Below are 23,786 nucleotides of genomic sequence, written 5' to 3'. Positions count from 1 at the left end.
AGTGTTGAAATCTGTAAACTTTTAAAATTCTATGAATCAATGACATTCTCTACATGAACGGCAAATTAGACCTTGTGAAATGTTATGCTAAACTATGATGCTCTCCATTCTTTCAATATCTAACTAACAAAAGTGTGAATGAAGTTTGTTATGGTCCAAGTACGTGACGTAAGCAGATGTGTTCAATTGTCAACCATTGACCTACTACCTAGGGTCTTAAAACACGATTAACCAACTGCAGTTTTTCTTTAAAACAGGGCTGGTTGTGGTCGATACTATGTATGAAATATATTTTTAAAAACACTTTATTAGAGAAACATCTTTAGTAACAATTGAAGAACAGTGTCAATGACATAGAGAATCTGGACACAGAGGACAGAAAACCCACTTTCCAAAGCTCCAGGCTTTCCAGTCATTAAAATGAACATCAGGAAAATCAGAAATGCCATGATTCAGATCTGATGATCTCTGTGTATGTTTCCCTGACTGGCTTTCAATACAATGGGGACACCAACCTAGGAGCAATGTTTTGCAGTTTCAGAGTGAATAAATTGCTTGATCAAACCTTCCAAGTCAGAAGACCCATAGGTAGCCACTGGCAGGCAGGAATTACCCATCATGTACCCACCAGAACTAAGGGTCACAGTCTAAGAATTAGGGATAAGCCATTCAGGACCGAAAGGAGGAAGAATTTCTTGACTCAGACAGTTGTGGACCTGTGGAATTCTCTACCACAGAAAGCTATTGGGGACAGTTCATTAGGTATATTCCAGGGGGAGCTGGACATGGTCCTTGTGGCTAAAGGGAGCAAAGGCTATGGAGAGAAAGCAGGAATGGGATACTGAAATTGCATGATCAGCCATGATAGTATTGAATGGTGGCGCAGGCTCAAAGGGCCGAATGGCCTACTCCTGTGCCTACTTTCTATGTTTCTATTAACCCTTCACAAGCAGAATGTATGGTAAGTATTGGCAATGTATAAACCAATCCACTTCTTAGAACAACTTTAGACGATAAACTGGTAAAGTTACTTGTTTGGCAGAGAGCCCATTACTTGGTTAACTGAATCCAAAATATAAAGCAGAACATTCCATTCCCATGATACCTGAGTGAGAATGCAAATTACTTGATCATTGACGAAGTATCAGTTAACACAGAATCACATCATTGTCACTGTGCAGAAGGGGGTAATTTTAGCCCATTGTGCCTGCACTGGCTCTTCAAGCATTTTGACTTAGTGACAATTTCCTGCCTCTTCCCCATAACCCTGTACCTGTTTCTATTTAAATAATTATTCTATGCCTTTTTGAATGCCTCAATTGAAACTCCCTCTACCACGCTTCCAGGCAGTTTATTCTATACACTAACTACTCACAGTATGAAAAAAAACTTGTCTCGCATTTACTTCTTTTGCAAAACACTTTAAAACTGTGTCCTCTGGTTCTCGACCTACTTATGTGTGGAAACAGTTCCTTGTTATCCACTCTGTTCAGATTGGTCATGATTTTGAAAACTTTCAGCAAATCTCTTCCAAACCTTCACTTCTCCAAGGCAAACAGCCCCAACTCCTCCAAACTTTCCTCATAACTGAACTGTATCATCTTTAGGGAGATAGTAGGAACTGCCAATGCTGTGTTCATGCAGCTCTACACCATGTTATCTTGTATCATCTTTAGGACCATTTTTATAAATGCAATGCAATATTTGCTTTGGCCAAGACTTCTTTGAACTTTACTTCTATATGTTTTGATTGGTTGGCTTTTCAATTGTAAAAATATCTCATATTGAGAGGCTTATTGAAGAAATCACTCCCTCAGCCACACTAATAGACTCAACAAAGCAATATGTGAGATTTGAAACTTGAACAAGTGTCAGTCAGTGCAAGATTTCTGCATGCTACAAGGGGTTAAGCTTCAACATCATTACCTGAGCAGTAACTTAAACAGAAAACAAAGTGTGCTGAAAACTGCAATACTCTCTCAGAAAGCCTTTAATCAATAGAAATTTAATAATTACTATAAAAATAGGCTTAAAAATCAGAAATTGCTGGAAAAGCTCAGCAGGTCTGGCAGCATCTATGGAGAGAAAGCAGAGTTAATGTTTTGTATCCAATGACCCTTCTTCAGAGCTAGGAATAGGCTAATCTTCTAAACAAATAAAAGATCCATGCCCCTTCATCCCCCAGGAGAACTGATGAGGAAATGTCAAACATACAGCTCATGATTTGTCAATGTACACTTTCAGATACCAATGCACACGACAAGAAAGAGCATTCCAAAAATCAGCTCTCTCACACTGGACCAGAAGCTAAACCAAGGTCAAACATTTTTCTTACCCCAGAGAGCCATAAAGATGGAGAAAAAGACAGTGGCAGGATTGTCAAACAAATGGCTGGCACGTGCTGTTGCACAAGCAGTACTGAGGTACCAGTAATCGCAGGACTTATCACAGAGCGGGCACATGGTGAAGTTATTCTTCTCATCACACATCTCTAGACTGAAGTGACACAAAAGAGAAAGCATAATGAAAATCTGTGCTGAATCATAAATATCAGTTTAATTTAAATAGGTATTCTCTGGTATAGCTTACACTCGCATAAAAAGGAAGTTCTTTTTAACCTCCTTCATTTTAAAAGTAATGTTTTAGCCCATTTCATCGTATTTGATACTCACTAATCCTTGTTTGAGAGGATGGCTAAGACAACAGGCCTGTATGAATGCTAATTTCATTAACTATTAAAGGAAGAAGATGGTCATGTTACACAGTATTTATGTCCCTACCTCTGGACCAAAAGCTCAGTCCATGTCCCACTCCAGGACTAAATGGTCACAGAAGAGGTGTCTTATTTTCAATCTATAAATTCTTTCCATACATCTGTAGCAGGTAGTCAGAGTGAGAGGGTATTCTGGTTTGCCAGACCCATGTGGTTACTACTGTGCAGCAGCATCCACCCCCCACAACATTAAAAGATTCCATTAGCCCCATTCTTGCCATTAGCAAGTACCATCTTCAGTTTGAGGACTACCACACACGCAGTAAAAGAATAATCAGGAAGAGATAGGCGGGCTCCAAGAGGTTTCAAAAGCTATTACATGATGAACTGTGCAAAATAATCAAGACAGAGCCTAGATTTTCGACAGACGAGACTCCCAATGAAAAAATTAATTACAATGTTAGAAGACGTTAAAAGACAATTCAATGCAATTGCATTGTTGGTAAATGTATAATTATTTATTTCGTATTTATATTAAGTTGCTAGGGAAAATTAATTGGCAGAAAGCATTTTCAATAACCTGTGAGAATCTGAGCCCATATTTTACAACAGCAAGGTAATAAAGTCCCATAACTAAACAGCAGATATTGTATCCATTGTAACTTTAGAGATAAGTCATTTATGTAGTCAACAGATTTTTAAAATAACGTAGATAAATTATACAGGACAGAAGATTATAAAGCAACAACGCCTACAAAATTTCACTTCCTGCTGTCAACTTTGCTATGATAAATTTGAATCTATTTTCTAAAAGCTTCCTCCCTTGAAAGTGCATACTATAATCACAATCTTCTGCCAATGCCAACAGCGTAAAGTCTCAAACACATGATTTATATTTGCTGTGCCTGCAAATCCTACACTACAATGCCCTATCCAACTTTATCTCATTGAATGAGTGATCTTTGATTTTGTTATATCTTCGTTTTGGTATATGCTCCTGTACTTAAGAATGCGATTTCTAATTTCATTATTTTCTTTGAACAACGACAAGGGTATTGTGAACAGCTAGTATCAGCGCACTCAGAAATGCAAAGTGTGTGAGCACACTTCCACCTGGGTAAGTGCATGTGCTCACTGCCTGTCACACTGCGGCCTTCATTCCCTGAGGAGGACCTGAAAACTAAATGCTGAGCAAACCAATTTCCGGGCCATTAGGTACAACTAACTAGCACGAGCAGTGACTTGTATTTGCTGATCACAAGGAATTCAGCAGTAACCTCTTTATCCAGAGAGTCATGCCAATGTGAAAACTGACACCAAACAGACTTTGTGAAGGAAAAATCAGAGATGTATTAAAAAAAAGGCTCAATAAGTCTGTAAGGTAGAAGAGAGAAATAAGGTTATGTATTTGCTCTACCAGCACTTTTACGCTATGCACCACTTAAATGCATGCAGGAGCATTTAAATGGGTTTGGAGGGTGCAGCCCAGGACACAGGAGGGGATGGGGATGGGAGATGTCATGACCCGAGACTTAGGAGAGGAGGTGACGAGAGCAGGGGGGAGGGACAGCAGAAGAGGGGAAGGGATGGGGAGGGGACATCCTGATCCCACATTCTCATTTCCACCCCATCTTTACTGTCCACCCGCTGTTCTCACATTCTCAACACCTCCATACCTCCAACTCCATCTTCAATCCCCTCCCATCCAGTCCTCACTCTTCTCTGTCCCACATCTGACATTTTCATCACCCCCGTCTTCCTTCCCATCCTCACTTTCTTCCTGTTTCTCTCTCCCTGTCCTCACATTGTCATTACCCTTGTCTTCATTCCTGTCCCATCCTAACTCCACTCCTACACTCACTCCCCTCCTGTACTTACTCTCCCCTGTCCTTATGTTGTCATCATCCCCTGCCTTCACTGCCTACTGCTGAACCTCGTTTAAAAGTTTGCGCTTCTTCTCTGCGCAAGATGTCAGACGTGAATCTTACTTGATGACATGTTAGATCTGGAATCATGCAAGTGGAATCAGCTAGATAAGTGCACATGCCCATGTCAACAGACACTGTCTCTGCTGATAGGGTGGGAATATATCTGGTGGGAGAAGACTTGTATGGAGCATAAAGCCCAGTTAACCCAAACAGTCTGTTTCTTTGCCGTAAATACTCCATAAATTGTACCTCTGAGCAATAACAATAAATACTATTTAATAATAGATATTCTAATTCTGTATATTAAAGTATTATTTCTAAGATTTAAGACCACACAATAGATAGCAGTTGTGTTGTTTTAGTAAAATTAGCATTTCTTATTTATGGTCATTAAACAATTAGATTATGAACAATATTCCTTTCTTTTTTATTTTAGTAAGACTTTACCTTGGTATATCACTGTCTATTGTAACATAACCATACAAAAACACTATGATCCCAACCAGTGACGCTGGCATCAAGAGTTGCGTGTACAGTCCCAACCATGCAAAGTACAATCCAATCTTCTCTCCAAAATACTTCCTATGAAAGATGGGAATGTTAACAAAGTATTAAACAATTAGTAAAATTGAAACAGAATTAGACTGATTTAGGAGGCAAGATAAAACTGTCTGGATTAATTCAGCGGCTAACACTCCAGGTATGAACTGTGTGCAATGAAGGATCCTCATGGCAAAAGTAGACCTATTTCTGCCTCACCCAGTGTTCAAGTGGTCCACTAATGGGAACATGGACCAGAGAATTCACTCAGCAAAGCTGATCTGATTTTACTTGACTGACCCAAGAACTATAGCATCAATCCAACAAGTTTTCATGTTAACCTATCACCTAATGCACAATTTTGCAATTCACAAAACATTATTCTGTGCATTACGAAATAATTATAAACCACTTGTTTAAGAGGACACAAATGAAAACACATTGACTAATGATCCTACTGTAGACCTTCAAACAATGGGACTGCATATTCAGAACTTCTGATTTACTGGACACACCATTTATGAGTAATTATTTCTAATGAACAGAAGGTTATGTCGGCCAAGAATCAGTAAAATCAAACTCTATAAATCGCTTCTAGATATGTGCTGCCACGAAACTTTGCAGTGATCACATGTGATTATAACATTTATACTAAAGCATTTTCAATGAACTATCACTTTCTAAAACTCCACAACTGCATAATTATTGTCAATACAATTAGGGAGCCTTCATCAGGAATTTCTGAAGGAGAAATGTTTAAATAAGTACCTTATTAGATCAATTGGCTGGTATTTATAAAACACTCCATATCGTGCCCATTCTTGATACAGCACCTGTAAAGTAAATCAAATACCTTAATATTTTCTGAGCATAATTTTATGGTATCTTCACAAACAGATGGTTGTGATAGATTCAAAATCTTGATGGCTCAATTTGCAAAAAGTCAATGGCTTCAAGTTTCTAGTTGTTAATTAGTTTGAGTTTTGTTCCCAAAATGGATGAGTCCATTCTTGTGTTTTATTTGTGAGGTGATGGTATTTTTATTCAGTTGTGGAATGTGGGCATTGCTGGCTGGGCCAACATTTATTGCCCGTCCCTAACTGCCCTTGAAAGGTGGTGGTGAGCTGTCTTCTTTAACTGCTGCAGTCCATGTGCTGAAGGTTGACCCACAATGTCCTTAGGGAGGGCGTTCCAGGATTTTGACCCAGTAATAGTCATGAAGTCGGGTACTTTGGTGCCCAGTGTTAAGATACTGAAATTAAATAGTGAGAGGCATTGTTTCTAATATATAAATATGTTAGATAGGGACATGAAGTGAGTGACTGAGTCTGTATCTGTTGGGGTTAAGGAGGCTGGTGATCTTGATGAAGAATATAAGATTCTGAGAAGACTTAACAGCTGCAAGCTGCAAGGATGTCTCTCCTTGTTGGAAAGTCTAGAAATTAGGTTCTCCCATTTAAGATGGAGATGAGGAAGATGTTCTTTCTCTTGGAGTGTTCTGAGTATTTGGAGCTCTCTTCGCAAAGAGCAGGGGTGGCAGGATCATTGAATATTTTCAAAGTGGAATAAGGTAGCTTCCTGATTAATAAGGGATACAAAGATTTTTTAGGACAGCCTGTAATGTGGAGTTGAGGTCACAGTCAGATCAGCCATGATCTTAGTGAAAGACAGAGCGGACTCCAGAATCCAAACTGCCTCCTCCTTAATTCAGATATGCTTAAAAACTATAACCCGGTTGGGCCGATTCTGCCAATAATCCCACCAGATACTCAAGCAAAATACTGCAAATCTTGGAAATCTGAAATAAAACTTAAAACTGTTGGTATTGCTGAATATTTCCAACATTCTGTTCTGGTTGTGTATAATTAGTGTCCAAAAAATTTCAACTGTTAACAGTAGTTCAGGCTTTTGCTAAATGGGTTGCAATCTGTATGGTGAACAGTGATGATAATGTTTTGCCTAGTAGTGGGTCAGCTATTATTGAAAGCCACTGGAAAAATATTGTATATTACACAGACTGAGAGAGAATGTGAGCATTTTTTAAGATATGCTGCTGCTTAAAGTTGAGCATGTTTCTGATTCGTTCTCACTACTTGTCTCCTTCTGTAAATTTAACCTGGATTGTCTTTCTCTTGTTCTTTTTGCATTGAATTACATAGTCTCTACAACATTGCTGGAGTTTATGCTACACTTGAGCCTGCACCCATTTTTCCTCATCTGATCACAAAGCTCACAAATGTCTTCTCCCTCATATATTTCCCCAGATTCCCCTTAAATGTGTGTGTACTTTCTGCTTTAACTATTCCTTGTGGTGGCAAGTTCCACATTCTGATCACTTTTTGGGTAAAGAGGCTTTTCTGAATTTTCTACAGGACATGCCTCTCACATTCCTTCTATGTTTCCTTTTCTGTATGTTATGTCTGTTTATCTTTTGCCCTCACCTAATTAAGGCTCACTTTCCTCAAACTAGGCACCTGGTTTTAGGTGTTAGATGTCGTATTTTCAGACACTGATGCTGTCTGCATGTGTTTTTCTGGTTTGGGAAGTTAGCTGTCACCAATTCTTTGTCTATGCTGAGTCTAGGGCTTGTTCAATTATCAGTGGTAGAGGATAGACCATTGATGAATGTAAACAGAATAGGCACTTGGCTTCAGTAATAAGTCTGTTTATTGCATGACAATACAGGTTCAATTTACATTAACTACCTAGGCATAATTAAAAAGGGCTCCTGGGAGCTGTAGAATATAACTGTTTCCTTCAGGTATTCATGAAGATCTTAATTGTCTCTACCCAAGGTCTGTGTAGAATCTCCAGGCTGGATAAAACTTACTGCAATATGAACAATAATTTCTTTAGAACCATTAGCTTTGACACAAAGCAAAGATCTGTAATGATGGCTGTGTTTGATGTGTATTTTTTGTTGCATCTTGGACATGGGCTGTGAATTTGCAGACAGAATGTGTAAAAGCATTGGAATCATAAACAAATGGCACATGATTTATATGGCAGCCCTTAAATAAAAACATTACATATCCAGTGTAAGGGGAAGAAATAATACAGAAAAGATTGTCATTTAAATTTATCTGACTGCTTTCCACACAACTGTCCTTCACCTTAAAATTAGAATTAGCTTTATTATCACATGTACTCACATAGTAGAGTGAAAAGTTTACAAGTCACCACTTATGGTGCCATCTTGGGTACCAAGGTACCTGGATATAGATCCTTTAAGTACAAATTCTTAGGAAAAAAAGTTAGAAAAATAGAGAAATAAAAGTTCCAGCAATAAATTAGAAAAATAGAGAAATGAGTTCAGACTTCCAACCCAGACTGTGCGCAGTCTTGGCTGATAATTTAAGGCTGACGGGAGGAAAATTTCTTTCAGATTCCCAGTTGAAGCAGTCTTGATTGTTTTTTAATTCATTCATGGGATTAGGGGATCGCTGCCTAGGCCAGCATTTATTGCCCATCCCTAACTGCCCAGAGGGCAGTTAAGAGTCAACCACATTGCTGTGGGTCTGGAGGCCTGAAATAAAAGCAGAAATTGCTAGCGAAACTCAGTGGTTCTGGCAATATCTTTGGAAAGATACTTGTGGAAAGAGAAACAGTTAACATTTTGAGTCCAAGATGATACTTGTTATGCAATTATCATTCACCACAACAAGAGAATCTGGTCAATTTTCCACATAGAAAATAGGTTTGCTTAAACTATTTTTCAGAGCACCAGGAAACCAGAGATGCCAAAAATTAGTACAATTCAGGTATCTCTGACTTCTCCTTTTGGCTGTTGTCTTTCTCCAATGATTAACACACTGGCCCAGAGCCATAAAGTGAAGAGCTGCCTAAGACACAAAAATATTGTTGATATCTTTGCACCTGCATATTTGAAAACAAATGTGAGAGATGTTACAATAGCTAAATAAATTTGATGACAGCCTTACCTTGCGTTCATTCTCTTCTGGATCAGTGTCTTCATAATCACCCTTCAAAAATTAAATTTTACATGGAATTAAATGGAGTGTCCAGTAAACAGAACATTCATCCCAACCACTCCACACAAGTTATACCCACAATTCTTGATCTACGCCCATCAACATGAGGGAAGGCAGTGATATTGTGGAAATGTTGTTGGACTAATAGTGTAATGGGGACATTGGTTCAAATCCCACCAAGACAAATAGTGAAGTTTGAATTCAATAAAATAAATTGGGAATAAAAGGGTAGCTTACTGGTGACCATGTAGTCACTGTCAACTGTTACGAAAACCCATTTCATTCACCAACACCCTCTAGGAAGGGAAATCAGCTTGCCTACATGTGACTCCAGACCTAGTGCAGTTGAATGCTTAAATGGCTGATGGGCAAGAAGTACAAATCTAGCCAGAGATGCCAAAATCTCAAATTATTTTTTTTTCAACGTAACCCTCCATTCATTTTCTCCTCCTGTGTTTATCCAGCTTTCCTCCAAATAAGTCAATGGTATTCACCTTAGTTGTTCCTCATCATAGCACATTTCAGATTCTGTAGTGAGTTAAACATTCGAACACTGGCTGGATTTAATGCGGCCAATTGGGATGGAAAACATAGCGCAGAGCCACATAATCACAGATAGGCGCAACTTCTGGGTCCAAGCGGAAAAAAGACCTCCTCTGATTACGTCAGATGGAGGAAATGGCTGATATAAGTTTCCCGACCGTTGTTGGTGGGATGTCAATTACATTCATTAATGATCAAATTAATGCCCATTATCCCTGAGACCACTCCAATTCAGTAGTGGTTTAAGGATTAAACGGGAGCCACACGGCTTTCTCTCACCTTGAAAGGCCATTCTTCTAACTCCATCTGATTAATCAATAGCCCCCTGGTGGCAGGACGGGAGTCAATCATATTCAGATAGAATCATAGAATCATACAGCGTCTACAGTGCAGATTGAGGCCATTCAGACCACTGAGTGTGCACCGACCCTCCGAGGAGCATCCCACCCAGATTCTGAATGTGCCTTCCTTATCCATTAGATCCTGCGGTGACTCAAATTCAGAGCTTCTTGCTCAGAGGCAAGGATGCCACCATCTACACAAGACATCCTAGAAAAATTTGGATGGCTGGGTTGCTCAGCGGTTAGCACTGCTGCCTCAGAGCACCAGGGACCTGGGTTCAATACCACCTTTAGGCACCTGTGTTGAGTTTGCACATTCTCCCCATGTCTGTATGGGTTTCCTCTGGGTGCTCTGTTTCCTCCCACAGTCCAAAGATGTGCAGGTTAGCTGGATTGGCCATACTAAATTGCCTGTAGTGTCCAGAGATGTGCAGGCTAGGTGGATTAGCCATAAGAAATGCAGGGTCATAGGGTGACTCTGGATGGGATGCTCTTTGGAGGGTCGGTGTGGACTCGACAGGCCAAATGGTCTGCTTCCACACTGTAGATATCCTATGAAAACATAATACATACTTACATCATGAAGAGGGAAAGCTGAATCATAAACTCCATTTGCTATTAAAGTGGTTATACCTGAAAACAAATTTACAGTTAAAATCAAGAAACTTGCAACTAAATTCAAGCATGTAATAGAATTAAAAACTGAGCAGACTCTCATCTTCTAACCATAACTTCCAGTCAAAAATTTTACAGGCCCCAGCTTACAACGATTATGTTGAATCAAGACTTCACTCGCATCCAACCTTCTTTGAGTCAGGAATCAACAATATCTCAGCCTAAACCCATAGGTTGGAGTAAAAGACTGCACTGCTTGCAATAGATGAGGCTGAAGCTACTTTTGAAAGTTGTCCTAGGTGTCCACAGGACGTCATACAAAGTTTTACAAAGTTTTGTAATAAATTTTTCAACGGTGAGTGCAAGTGAATGCAAGTATTCTTCCCCTCCATGGCATTAGCGATTAGGGTACAGTGGCCTGATCAATACATACAGGCCCAAAAATACAGACAGCATTTGTGGCTAACCTGCCTACAACTGGAATAATGTACAGTCAGCTGTATGTCTCCCGTTTCATGGCAGTGTCTGACATTCCACAGATATTAGTCCCTGACTTACAGCTGCAGTATAAGGGCAACTTCAGTCACAGGAGATTTGACAATACACACTTGCAAATAAACTTAATGTATTGAATTCTATTGCAAATAACCATTGTCCCTGTGAAAATAATTAACCAAAACGCGTCATGAGAGTTTCCTAAGTGGTCATATAGAATTATGTACACATTGTAATTTCAAGAACAGGCCTTTTTCAATTATAACAGCCATGAGCTGCTCTCTGCTAACCCTTCAATTCTCTGCTTTACAGCTGGTGGTGACAGGAGAGACAGATATTTCAGTTGGATTTTCAGTGCACATGAAATTGTAAGGTATCACCAATAGTGTGAATACCAATGACCAGTGATATCATATATTCTTGAGGACCAAGCTGTAATTTGTATCAAGTCGGCTTTCTTAAGGTGGAATTTTAAAGTAATGATGTGGAAGTCCCTTTTATTCATGACACAAGCCAACATTAAGCAACAATAGAAGAGGAGTGGACCATACAGCACCTCAAACACATTCTGCCATTTAATTAGATCTTTGATGGTTTATACACTTATACCATTGGCTTCTCTTACATCTGAAACTCTGAAGGCCATGCTGCAAACAACCAAAACATCACAATTCCAGGTTTCTGGGGAGACAGCTCCAGGTTTTCATTAATCTTTGTGTGAACAGTGCTTCCTGAGCACACCCCTTAATGGTTTCACTCTAATTCAGTGCACCCTTGTTTCTCAGCTCCCTCATCACAGGAAATAATTTCCATCCTGTTCCTCCAGACCCCACACGGGAAAAGTGAAAAACAAAGATACCTCTTTGGGTCTCGCTTCCATCCAGGCCATTCATTAAAGTAGCATAGGAGACTCAATGATCTAAATTAAAGTCTGATCAGTGTACTTATTGAAGACTCATGTCTGTGCAGGCTGGTTTAGTTTCCAGCTACTCCACTATTAGGCAAGTAATAACTAAAAACAGCAGGAAAAAAGCAGAGTGTTGATGGACAAGTCTCCAGGCTGACTTTTACTGCCTGCCAGTTCCGATATAGTGAGAAGACAGGGGGTCTAGATCACTTTAACGCAGACCCTTCATCAGAATTTTAATCTACAGTTTCTGACCCTGCTCTTCAAAGGATGTTATCCCTTGAGAACTAGGTTTAAACAAACAGAAATATTTTTAAAATAATACGTTTTCGAAAACATCCTCCTGTAGCCGTAGGATGATGTAAATAACCAATGTTTGACTTGAGAAAACACCACTCCAAAAAGATTGCAATGTTTTACATACGTGTAAACTTCAAAAATTGCTATAAAACCATGCTGAAAGATGCTGTATTGGCTAATGTAATAGCCTTACCCACGTTATATCCGGCTGTTGCACAAGATGTCCGCTTCAAAATTTCATAAACCTGTAAAGAATGAAAAAAAAGTCAAAGCTCACAACGAGAACTACACCTACGTGAGGGAACAGGTGTGTCCCAAAATGCAACCTATAGATTTAAGCAACTTTTGAACCCCAAGCAATTGAGTCTTAATTATATTCACATGTCTTATATTCTTACCAAGGTCACAAAATGCAAGGAAGCATATGTAAATAAACAGTAGTTGTAATAGTTCCTAGTTTTCATGTTATATTCCATATTTTGTCTTGAAAGTCTGTTTGACTTAGACACAGAGAACCTCAATGTAAAGGATAAGCAGAATAAAGTCTATATAATATTTTTGATGAAATATTTCCAGTACAGCAGGTGAGGGAGCTTACCGTGTTTCAATAATTCAGAAATAATATATAGTTTTGCAATAATTTTTATTTACCAATTATAATTATAATAAACATCCCCCCACCAAAAGTAATCCTTTGTTGATGGCTAGGTTTGTAGAAGCATCCAAAGTGTTTCAGCTGAACAAGAACAGAAGGTAAAAAAAAAATTGAATGTTGAGTCTCACAGGAGCTCAGTTAATCATTATCCCAAGGCTTTTAAATTCAATTTATAGGTTGTTATCATCTCTCTTCCCAGCACTTGGTGTGAACCATATTCACCATATTTGGACAAAGGGTAAAAATTGACATCTACACCATTGTTTCAGGGACAGTTAAACATTTGCATGGTATATCAGTTTAAGGCAGTGAGGTCATGCAACACCAAGTTGTTCCTGATTTTTAGGGATACTATTTGGCTGTCTCAGGCAAATATCACAATGGAAATGTTGCAGTCAATGTAATTAAAAGTCACTATATTCCTTACAGTCTGGCAGTGTGACTTACTATTCGACTCCGGGTTGAATTGTCAAAAAAGGTTTCCTTATTTGTCACATTGTACCTGTAAAGAGCAGAAATATGGCTAAAGGTTTGTGCGTTCCCCTGCCCTCATCCACATTGCTTCACCCTCCCCTTGGAAGCAGAATCTTCAGGTTTTTGAAACCTTTGGGAACCTCTGATTAAATGCTTACAAGCTCTCGGACAAAAGCATTTTTCATCAGCCCTCACATCAAGCTCCACACTGCACCTTTTAAATGCTTTGATTTTTACATTATCTCATCTGTAATATTGCAATATTTCCTCCATGATTGTACTTTCAAACAAATAATTTTTTTTAAATTGCAAGGATATGTTGAGGGTGAATAAGGCAAGAAGAGTCCTTTCAAGAGAATGCACTGCAAAGTTTTATATTGTTTATACAGGGTATGTGGGTGTCGCTGGCTGGGCCAGCATTTATTACCTATCTGTGGTTGCCGTTGAGAGGATTGTGGCGAACTGCCTTCTTGAACCGGCACAGTTCATGAAATGTAAGTACATCAACAAAGTCACTAGGGACTGAGTTCCAAGCGACGTTTAAGGAAGGGTGAAATATTTCTAAGTCAGGGTGAGAATCTATTACACTCCATTCTATCTTACACACACTATATTAATGCCATTTGACCTATGAAGCTGAACTGTTTTGTACAAATACAACGTTAATAGCCAGGGACAATTAATGACAAGGTCTAGAATGAAGCAAAAATTATTTTAAAAAACCACAAGTTAAAACAAATAACTTTGGTGCTAAGTTCCACATTCATTGCAAGGATCATTCCATTGCATCTCTTGAATGTTCAATCTGTCAGAACATCTAAAAGTGAGTAATAATAAACTTTATCAAACTTTTCCCAACGAATGTTTTTTTGTGTGCGTGCATTGCTTACAAATACATCTTGTCTCTGGTGAAGGGATATGACAGGTGCTTGCTTTTCTGGGTCGACTGTTCATTTCTGGGTTGCAAAGGCTTTGTGAACTTTTGCCAGATGGAGTTCATTTTTGCTGCGATTCCATCCTCCTGTTGGATTTCAAAAGCCTGAGAAAAAATAAAAGTATGAATGCTTAAATTAATCTCAGCCACACAGGACTGCCTACAATTGTTATCACTATCCCCAGGGCATGAAGTGTTTTTTTTCAGTCTGCATTTTCTTGGACCTGCAACCTAAAGCCTGCACTGTAAATATGCACGTCATGGACACAATTTTCAAACTTTAACTGCTTTGAGGTTTAAATGCCTTTTTCATATTAAAATATGCTTTTTAACAGCACCCATTGCACCTAAACAGCTGCTGCTGCAGAGGCAAATTTTCTGGCCAATATTCCAGACATTTCTCAATGACCTCAAAAGACGACCGTAATATATGATTAATCCAACCTTTTAACCTCACAAACAATTGGAGCTCAATACTATCTGAGCTTTAAGCCCTGGTCCAAAGGATTTATCTAGTAGCCCATCGCCACTTTATCACTATCACCCAGCTGTGACCCTGGATCAGTTGGGATTGTCAACTTCAGAAGGTCAGTTTGAACTGTTCCCCACCTGCTGGGATGGCATGGTGGCTCAGTGGTTAGCATTTTTGCCTCACAGCGCTGGGACGCGGGTCCAATTTCAGCCTTAGGTGACTGTCTGAGTGGAGTTTGCACATTCTCCCCGTGTCTGCGTGGGTTTCCTCCAGGTGCTCCGGTTTCCTCCCACAGTCCAAAGAGGTGCAGGTTAGGTGGATTGGCCATGCTAAATTGCCCATAGTGTCCAGGGATGTACAGGCTAGGTGGATTAGTCATGGGAAAACGCAGGGATACAGGGATGGGCTATGGTATGGGGGTGGATCTGAGTGGGATGCTCTTCAGAGGGTCACTGTGGACTCAATGGGCTGAATGGCCTGCTTTCACGCTGTTGGAATTCTATGCTGAGAAATGGTCACGCTCTGCTTTAAATCCCACCTGCTTGACCTTGGCGGGGGGGCGGGAGGGGGGGGCGGCGTCAAACATCATGTAGTATCCACTGTCTGAACCACACATGTCCATCGCCTGCCTGATGGTAAACAGCTAACATCAACTGGCAGTCTGTAATTCAGTTCTCCTTATCCTCATCCTCTCTGTGGCAAGGAGTTCCAAAGACTCACAACCCTCTGATAGAAGAAATTCCTCCTCATCTCAGTCTTAAATTGAGGCCCCTTTAATCTGAGATTTTGTCCTCTGGCCCTAGACTCTCCCATGAGGGGAAACATCCTCTCAGCATTTACCCTGTCAAGCTCCATAAGAATCCTACATGTTTCAATGAGATCACCTCTCATTCTTCTGAACTCCAGTCAGTTTAAACTTTGCTCATAAGACATGGAGAGGTGATGGCCTAGTGGTATTATGACTGAACTGTTAATTTAGAGACCCAGATAATGTTCTTAGGGCCCAGGTTCAAATCCTGCCATGGCAGATGGTGGAATTTGAATTCAATAAAAATCTGGAGTTAAGAGTCAAATGATTGTCATGAATCAATTGTTGGGAAAAACCCATTTGGTTCACTATTGTTGTGTAGGGAAGAAAACTACCATCCTTACATGGTCTCGCCTACATGTAACTTCTAACTGACAGCAACATGGTTGACTGTTAACTGCCCTCTGGGCAATTAGGGATGGACAATAAATGCTGGCTCAGCCAGTAACACCCTCATCCTGTGAATGAATTTTTTAGAAAACCCTCCTTACCATGGATTATCATGGTGAACTACCTCCTCTTTCCGTAAATAAGGGGAACCAAAACTGCTCATTGTATTCTAGATGTGGTCTCAATAGCACCTTGTACAGTTTCAGTAAGACTTCCTAATTCTTATACTCCAAAATAAGGGCCTTGAAATGAGGGCCAAATTCCATCAGCCTTCCTGATTAGCCTGCTGCACCCGTGTGCTAGCTTGCTGTGTTCCATGTGCAGTTACCCCCATATCCTTTAGTGATGCAGCTTTCTGCAGTTCTTCTCCATATAAACAATATTCTGTTCTTTTGTTCTCCCTTCCAAAATGAACAACTTCAGATTTTCCCACAGTATACTCCATTTGTTGACTTTTTGCCTACTTAACCTATCAACATCTCTCTGTAAACAGTTTGTATCACTTCCACAACCTGTCTTTCCACCTAATTTAGTGCTGTCTGCATATTTGGCTACAATACACTCATTTTCTTCCTCTGAAATCCAGATATGACCTCTGCAAAGTCATCAGGGAGGCCAAGAGGCAGTACCGGACCAAGTTAGAGACCCAAATCTGCCAAACAGACTCCCATCACCTGTGTCAAGGTCTAAACAACATTATGGGATACAAAATGAAACAGTGTAAGATAGAGGACAAAGACACATTCCACCCTGATGCGCTCAATGCTTTCTATGTTCGGTTTGAGCAGAAAGCCAGCGGTGCAGTGACACCTGACCCGGTAGCCTCTGACACACTGGTTCCCACTGTCACCACTGCAGCCATCAGATCCGTCTCCCTGGGGGACAACCCAAGGAAAGTAATGGACCCGGATGGAGTCCCTGTCCAAGCACTCAGCTCCTGTGTGGACCGACCGGCGATGGTGCTCACCGATATCTTCAACCTCTCCTTACGACAAGCTGAAGTCCCCACCCGCTTCAAGAAGTCCACCATCATCCCCGCACCCAAGAAAACACATGCGATGTGCCTTAATGACAACCGTCCAATGGCTCTGACCTCAATAATCATGAAGTGCTTCGAGAGACTGGTTATGACCCACGTCAACTCCAGTATCCCAGCCTGCCTCGATCCCCTACAACTTACCTACCAATGTAACAGGTCCACAAAGGATGCCATATCCCTAGCCCTGCAGTCATCCCTGGAACATCTGGACAAAAAGGACACCTATGTCAGACTCCTGCTCATTGACAACTGCTCCACCTTCAACACCATTATCCCCTCCAGACTGATCTCAAACTCCAAGACATTGGTCTCGGCTCCGCCCTCTTCAACTTGATCCTCAGTTTTCTGACCCACACATCACAATCAGTGAGGATAGGTAACTGCACCCCCTCCACAATAACACTCAACACTGGAGCCCCCACCCCACTGAGGATGCATTCTCAGCCCCCGACTGTACTCTCTGTATATCCATGATTGCGTTGCCAAATTCTGAATGAGCACCATCTACAAGTTCACTGATGACACCACCGTAGTAGGATGGACACCTAAAAATGACAAGTCAAAGTACAGAAGGGAGATAGAGGGCTTGGTGACATGTTGCAATGAAAACAACCTCTCTCCGACTGTCAGCAGAACTAAAGAACGGATCTTTGACTTCAGAAAGAAAGGAGGAGAACACGCCCCCATCAAGGTAACCAAGGTTGAGAGGGTGGAGAGAGTCCAGTTCCTCGGACAATAACTGACAACCTGTCTTAGACTTCCCACGTAGATGGGGCAGTCAAGAAGACACAACAACGCCTCTTCTTCCTCAGGCAGCTCAGGAAATTTGGCATGTCCATAAGGTCCCTCACCAACTTCTACAGATGCACCATTGAAAGCGTACTATCTGGATGCATTACAGCCTGGCACGGCAAATGCTCTGCCCAGGACTGGAAGAAACTACCGAAGGTGGTGTGCACAGCCCAGACCATCACGGAAGCCAACCTTCCAGCCATGGACTCCATTTACATGGCTCACTACTGCGGAAAGGTGGCCAACATCATCAAAGACCCATCGCACCCCGGTAATGATCTCCTACTACCCCCTCTGTCATTCAGAAGATACACTAGCCTGAACACACGCACAAGCAGGTTCAGAAACAGCTTTTTCCCTGCCCTTATTAGACTAATGAATGGACTTTCTAGCCTCAAATAATGCTGATCTTGCTAATGTTGATATCGCCTAGCATACGCCCTGTACAATGTCATTTGTATGCATCTGTCCAAGTTTTTTACAATCTTTGATCTGTACATCCTTGCTTATCACAGTCTGTCTGTACTTCTCGTAAACAAAGGTTTACAACGTATTCTGGTACGCGTGACAATAAATCAATCAATCAATCAGTCAATAATATATATTTTAACTGTACCCAGCATTGATCCCTGTAATACCTCACTGAGCAAGGGTCACCTACCTGAAAAGAACCCTTTAACCTCGCTCACTGTTTCCTGCCATGTACCAATTCTCTAGCCATGACAATATATTACCTCCAACACCATGGGCTCTTATCTTATGACTTAACCTTTTCTGAGCTACCTCGTTGAATGCCTTCTGGAAATCCAAATGCATCACATCTACTGGTTCCCCTCTATCAACTCTGGTTGAGACTTGCTCGAAAAAAAAACTTTCATGAAGCCTCTGCTTGATTAGATTATGATTTTCCAAATGTTCTGCTATTACTTCCTCAATAATTGACTCCAATATTTCTCCAACAATAAATATTAGGCTAATTAACCTGCTTTTTACCTCCTCACTTTTTGAATAAAGATGGAATTTTTGGAAGTTTACAACCAATTCATTCACTGTTTCTGTAACTATTTCTTTTAGGATTCTAGGATGCAAGCCAATAGGGCCAGGGGACTTAACTGCTTTTATCCCCGTTAGTTTGTCTACTGCTTCTTTGGTGATGGAGATGGTACTTAATTTGTCTCCCATATTCTTTCGTATTAATGGAAGGAAATCTTCTTATGTCCTTCAATAGCTATCACTGTATACGATGAACTTTTCAATGGCTGGCAGCTGCAGTGCCCTACTTTACACCGGCTATCGCTTTCACTTAAAGAATCAAATTCAATTATAACAATTCTTTTAGGTGGCAAAATTTTCAAGAAGTATTTTGAGGGGTTTAAAATTTTGAGGTCAACTTGAGCTTAATCATTCAACAAATGTTGTGCTGAAACTTGCAAGTGATATGCAACACAGCAGGTAATTTCCCGGTCGAGTCTGGGAAAGGATTTCTGATTCAGCCTAGAGATAATCGCTCATGAGAGCTGACCTACATCTTTATTACACAAATTGCCTCAAGCTGTTTAAAGGTCTACCTGCATGATCCAATAATGAATAAATCGCCAGCTCAGGACTCGAATCGCAACTCTAACTGAAATATTTCACCCGAACTGGAAAGCACTTGTTTATTACTGCTTTTATGTCTTTACATTATTAGGTATGTTTGAAAATTTATGTTCAGTTATAGGGATCAGAATAAGTACGTTTCTTTAAGCCAACCAAGGGTTCCCTGGAATCCAAGTGTCCCACTAATATTCCTAAAGGATTCTTTGTAGTTTTATGGCGATTTGAAAAATTTCACCAAATATAAAGCCTCTACCATATCATTAGCTTCTCAATTCATCACTGGTTGGTGACATGTTTTTATTTTTTTAATTCAATTGGTGGGATGTGGGCATCGCTGGCTGGCCAGCATTTATTGCCCATCCCTAGCTGCCCTTGAGAAGGTGGTGGTGAGCTGCCTTCTTGAACCACTCTAGTCCTCCTGTTGTGGGTTGACCCACAATGCCATTAGGGAGGGAATTCCAGGATTTTGACCCAGCAAGGAACGACAATATATTTCCAAGTCAGGATGGTGAGTGGCTTGGAGGGAGATTTGAAAGTGGTGGTGTTCCCATGTTGCTGTGCTCATTTTAATTTTACACAATTCTCTCCACTTGGCACTAATTTGGTTTGATTTTCGATATAATTCAGCATTGAAATTTATATAATGTAGCTTCTCTGCCCACATGTACCTACTGTCATCAAGTTATGGCTTCTGGTTCTCAGTCATTAGAAATAATCACACTCAAATTTGCTGGACCCTCATTCAGTGTATTTCTTGCTATTCTCTATGTCGCTGGTGGACCAATACATTGTTACTCAGCACTCCAGATTATTTACTCACAAACAACAGTTTTAGACATTTATGAATAATTCAATAATATAACAGATTATTATTTTTGCAAGTTATTATTTTACAAGTTTTTATTTTATGTCATTAACAGTTTTGCACTCTCCTTAAAACCACTAAGGATATTAACTTAAGGGAGGTCTCTAAGAATTCACCCCAAAAATCTGATGAATGTCTCATAGATTGAGATGATTCTTTATGCTGACATTCTAGCAAACTGAGAAATCCGCATCCACAATGTTTTTGGTCATCTCTGCTGGCCATCATAAACAACCTAATGCTTTAATTGAGTGTAGATCTACAATCTCAGCTGTCTTTAGCACACATATTTTCTTTGATTCAAGTTTCTAGTCTTATGAAAGAGATATTGTAATCCCAAATTACAAACAGCAACCACATTGTATGTTAATAATATGTTCACAGGAGACAGCCAATTTCATGTCGTGTCATTTGCACTTATTAATGTATCAGAGTTACAAAGATACCCAAAATGCCAGTATTACAAAACCCCAGTATTACATGTGCTAACATCACAAAACTTTCGTTTCATAATTCCCAAACAGTCTGACAAAACAATGATAACACAATACCCCAATACAATGTTACATTATCTATTAAGACAATGCCCACATTTAAATGTTGCAAATGGTGTCACACTATTGAATAGCACAATATCCCAACAATACAATATCACATGTAAGAATATCACAATAACACCAGCTCAATATCCAATGTTACAATATTATAAGATAACAATATCATAATATGCCAATACTACAGTACTCTAATCAATTCATAACAATACCACAATTATAGCACTTTATATAACTGTATCAATATATCAATCCATTGTATGAACGGCGTAAATAATTTAGCTCTCTAGGATTATGAGCTATCCCACTGTGAAGCTAAAAAGAAGATGCTAATTCTAAATCTTTTTACATGACATGGTGTGCCAGTAAAGACATGCCCCATTCATCACTTTCAATGTGGAATGTAATCAGTGTAGATTTTTTTTCTAGATCTGTCTTTCCCATTCAAGTGGACGATAAAAGGGTGGAAAGACAGCTACCGAGAGTCCAGTGAGTCTCACAAGTTTTGTACAGTGTCAGAAGTATTTCAGGTCTCTGGAAAGTTCCTCATTGAATAGCCATGGGGGAATTTTTCTCTTGAAGCAACATGCCAAAACAAAAACATGTGTGGAATTCACACCTTCTATTGTTTTGAGGACATGGTCAAAACTCAAAATCTATGGATCCCTAAACTACTGTCTCTGAACTAGAAACTTAACAAACAGAGGTGCACAGAATCCCGTTTAAATCATGTTGAATGACAACTATTCAACACCCATTGTGTAGCAATGGCTTTGAAATGTAACTAATTCTGGGTGGACAAATATAAAATCTTATTACCAACCAGGGAGAAGCTAGTCTGTCTATGAGCACATAGGAAGGAATAGGAGCAGCAGCAAAATAAATAACATTTATGCCTTCAAACTGCAACATCATAAGGTCACCAAGCTTGTTCCACCAGGATACAAAGTTCTGATGAAGGGTCTAGGCCGAAACGTCAGCCTTTCTGCTCCTATGATGCTGCTTGGCCTGCTGTGTTCATCCAGCTCTGCACCTTGTTGTCTCACAAAGTTGACCTGCTAGTATTGCGATACATGATTGCAATCTATTTCTTTGTCTGCAACTTGTAAAACTGCACTATCTACTTTAACTGTACTTTTTCTCAAGAGAGAGGAAGTAAGTCTGTGTGTGATAACACAGAGTGGAGCTGGAGGAACACAGCAGGCCAGGCAGCATCAGAGGAGCAGGAAAGCTGACGTTTCGGGTTGAGACCCTTCTTCAGAAATGGGGGAGGGGAAGGGGGCTCTGAAATAAAGAGAGGGGCGGGGTTGGGCTGGGGAAGGTAAGTGAGATGGCGATAGCAGGTAGGTAGTGGTGGGGATTGGTCAGTGAGGTGGGAGGGTGGGAGAGAAGACGGACAGGTCAAAGAGGCGAGGATAAGGTTGGTCTTGGGTGGGGAGATTTTGAAGCTAGTAAAGTCCACATTGAGACCATTGGGTTGTAGGCTTCCAAGGCGGAATATGAGGTGCTGCTCCTTCAGTTTCTGGGTGGCATCATTGTGACACTGCAGGAGGCCCAGGATGGACATGTCATCCAGGGAGTGGGAGGGGGAGTTGAAGTGATTCGCGATTGGGACGTGTTGTCGTTTGTTGCAAACCGAGCGTAGGTGCCCCACAAAGTGGTCTCTGAGCCTCTGCTTGGTCTCCCCGATGTAGAGGTGGCCACGTCAGGAACAGCGGATACAATGGACCACATTAGCAGATGTGCAGGTGAACATCTGTCTGATGTGGAAGGTTTTTTTGGGCCCTGGGATGGAGGTGAGGTGTAGAGGCAGGTGTAGCACCTCCTGCAGTTGCAGAGAAAGGTGCGGGGGTTGGTGGGGCTAGTGGGGAGTATGGAGCAGATGAGGGAGTCACGGCGAGAGTGGTCCCTCCGGAAGGCAGATAAGGGTGGGGAGGGAAATATATCCTTCGTAGTGGGGTCAGATTGCAAGTGGCGGAAGTGGCAGAGAATGATGCTTTGAATCAGGAGGTTAATAGGGTGATACAAGGGAATTCTGTCTTTGTTTTTATTGCAGGGTGGGGGTGTGAGGGCAGAGGTGCGGGAAATGCAAGAGATGCGGTCAAGGGCGTTTTCGACCACTGAAGTGGGGAAGTTGCAGTCCTTGAAATAAGAGGACATCTGGGATGTTCGGGAGTGGAATGCCTCATCTTCGGAGCAGATGCGGCGGAGGCGGAGGAATTGGGAACAGGGGATCACATTCTTGCAGGAGGGTGGGTGAGAGGAGGGGTATTCCAGGTAGCTGTGGGAGTCGGTGGGGTTGAAATAGATATCAGTTTCCAGGTGGTTACCAGAGATGGAGACAGAGAGGTCCAGGAAGGAGAGAGAGGTATCAAAGATGGTCCAGGTGAACTTGAGGTTGGGATGGAAGGCGTTAGAAAATTTGATGAACTGTTTCAACTGTAAAGTTGATGAACCTGGGAGCACGAGGCGGCGCCGATACAGTCATCTATGAAGCGGAGGAAGAGATGGGGGATAGTGCCATTGTGTCTGTGTGTGCGTCTGAGTGCCTGTGAATGAGGCAGCATTAGATTATTGGAGAAGAAACAACACTTACAAAACCCAGTTTCTTTTCAGAAAACATCCTGCTGTGGACAGTAACAGAAGGGGACAGGAGATTCAGTTCTCTCTCAATCCTATCCATACCCTACCAGCGGACATTAAAGCCATCAGCAGATGAAAACATACCTTTTTGGTCTGAACTTTTATTTTTAGAAATTCTGCCTCTCGACTGAGAACATGCCAAGGAGCATGTATCCTGACATAACCAATGCCTTGGGTTTTCGCCTGT

The 23,786-nt window shown here is 40.8% G+C and overlaps 1 protein-coding gene across 1 annotated transcript in view; it reads right to left on the bottom strand.

Moving 5' to 3' along the window:
* Window positions 1-23,786, bottom strand: part of LOC109930159 (anoctamin-2-like) — a 101,259-nt gene that overhangs the window by 63,010 nt on the left and 14,463 nt on the right. The window contains exons 5-13 of the mRNA XM_020529700.2: window positions 23,684-23,782; window positions 14,394-14,542; window positions 13,477-13,531; window positions 12,568-12,619; window positions 10,635-10,690; window positions 9,123-9,164; window positions 5,950-6,014; window positions 5,089-5,223; window positions 2,336-2,496 (exon numbers count right to left, since the gene is read on the bottom strand). Of these exons, the coding sequence (XP_020385289.1) occupies window positions 2,336-2,496; window positions 5,089-5,223; window positions 5,950-6,014; window positions 9,123-9,164; window positions 10,635-10,690; window positions 12,568-12,619; window positions 13,477-13,531; window positions 14,394-14,542; window positions 23,684-23,782 (814 nt within the window). The remainder of the gene's footprint in view (window positions 1-2,335; window positions 2,497-5,088; window positions 5,224-5,949; window positions 6,015-9,122; window positions 9,165-10,634; window positions 10,691-12,567; window positions 12,620-13,476; window positions 13,532-14,393; window positions 14,543-23,683; window positions 23,783-23,786) is intronic.

The sequence above is a fragment of the Rhincodon typus genome, chromosome 22 (genome assembly GCF_021869965.1).
Source record: "Rhincodon typus isolate 14 chromosome 22, sRhiTyp1.1, whole genome shotgun sequence".
Lineage (NCBI taxonomy): Eukaryota > Metazoa > Chordata > Chondrichthyes > Orectolobiformes > Rhincodontidae > Rhincodon > Rhincodon typus.
Note: the sequence above shows the minus strand (reverse complement) of the source record. Positions and strands in the feature narration are given on the sequence as shown.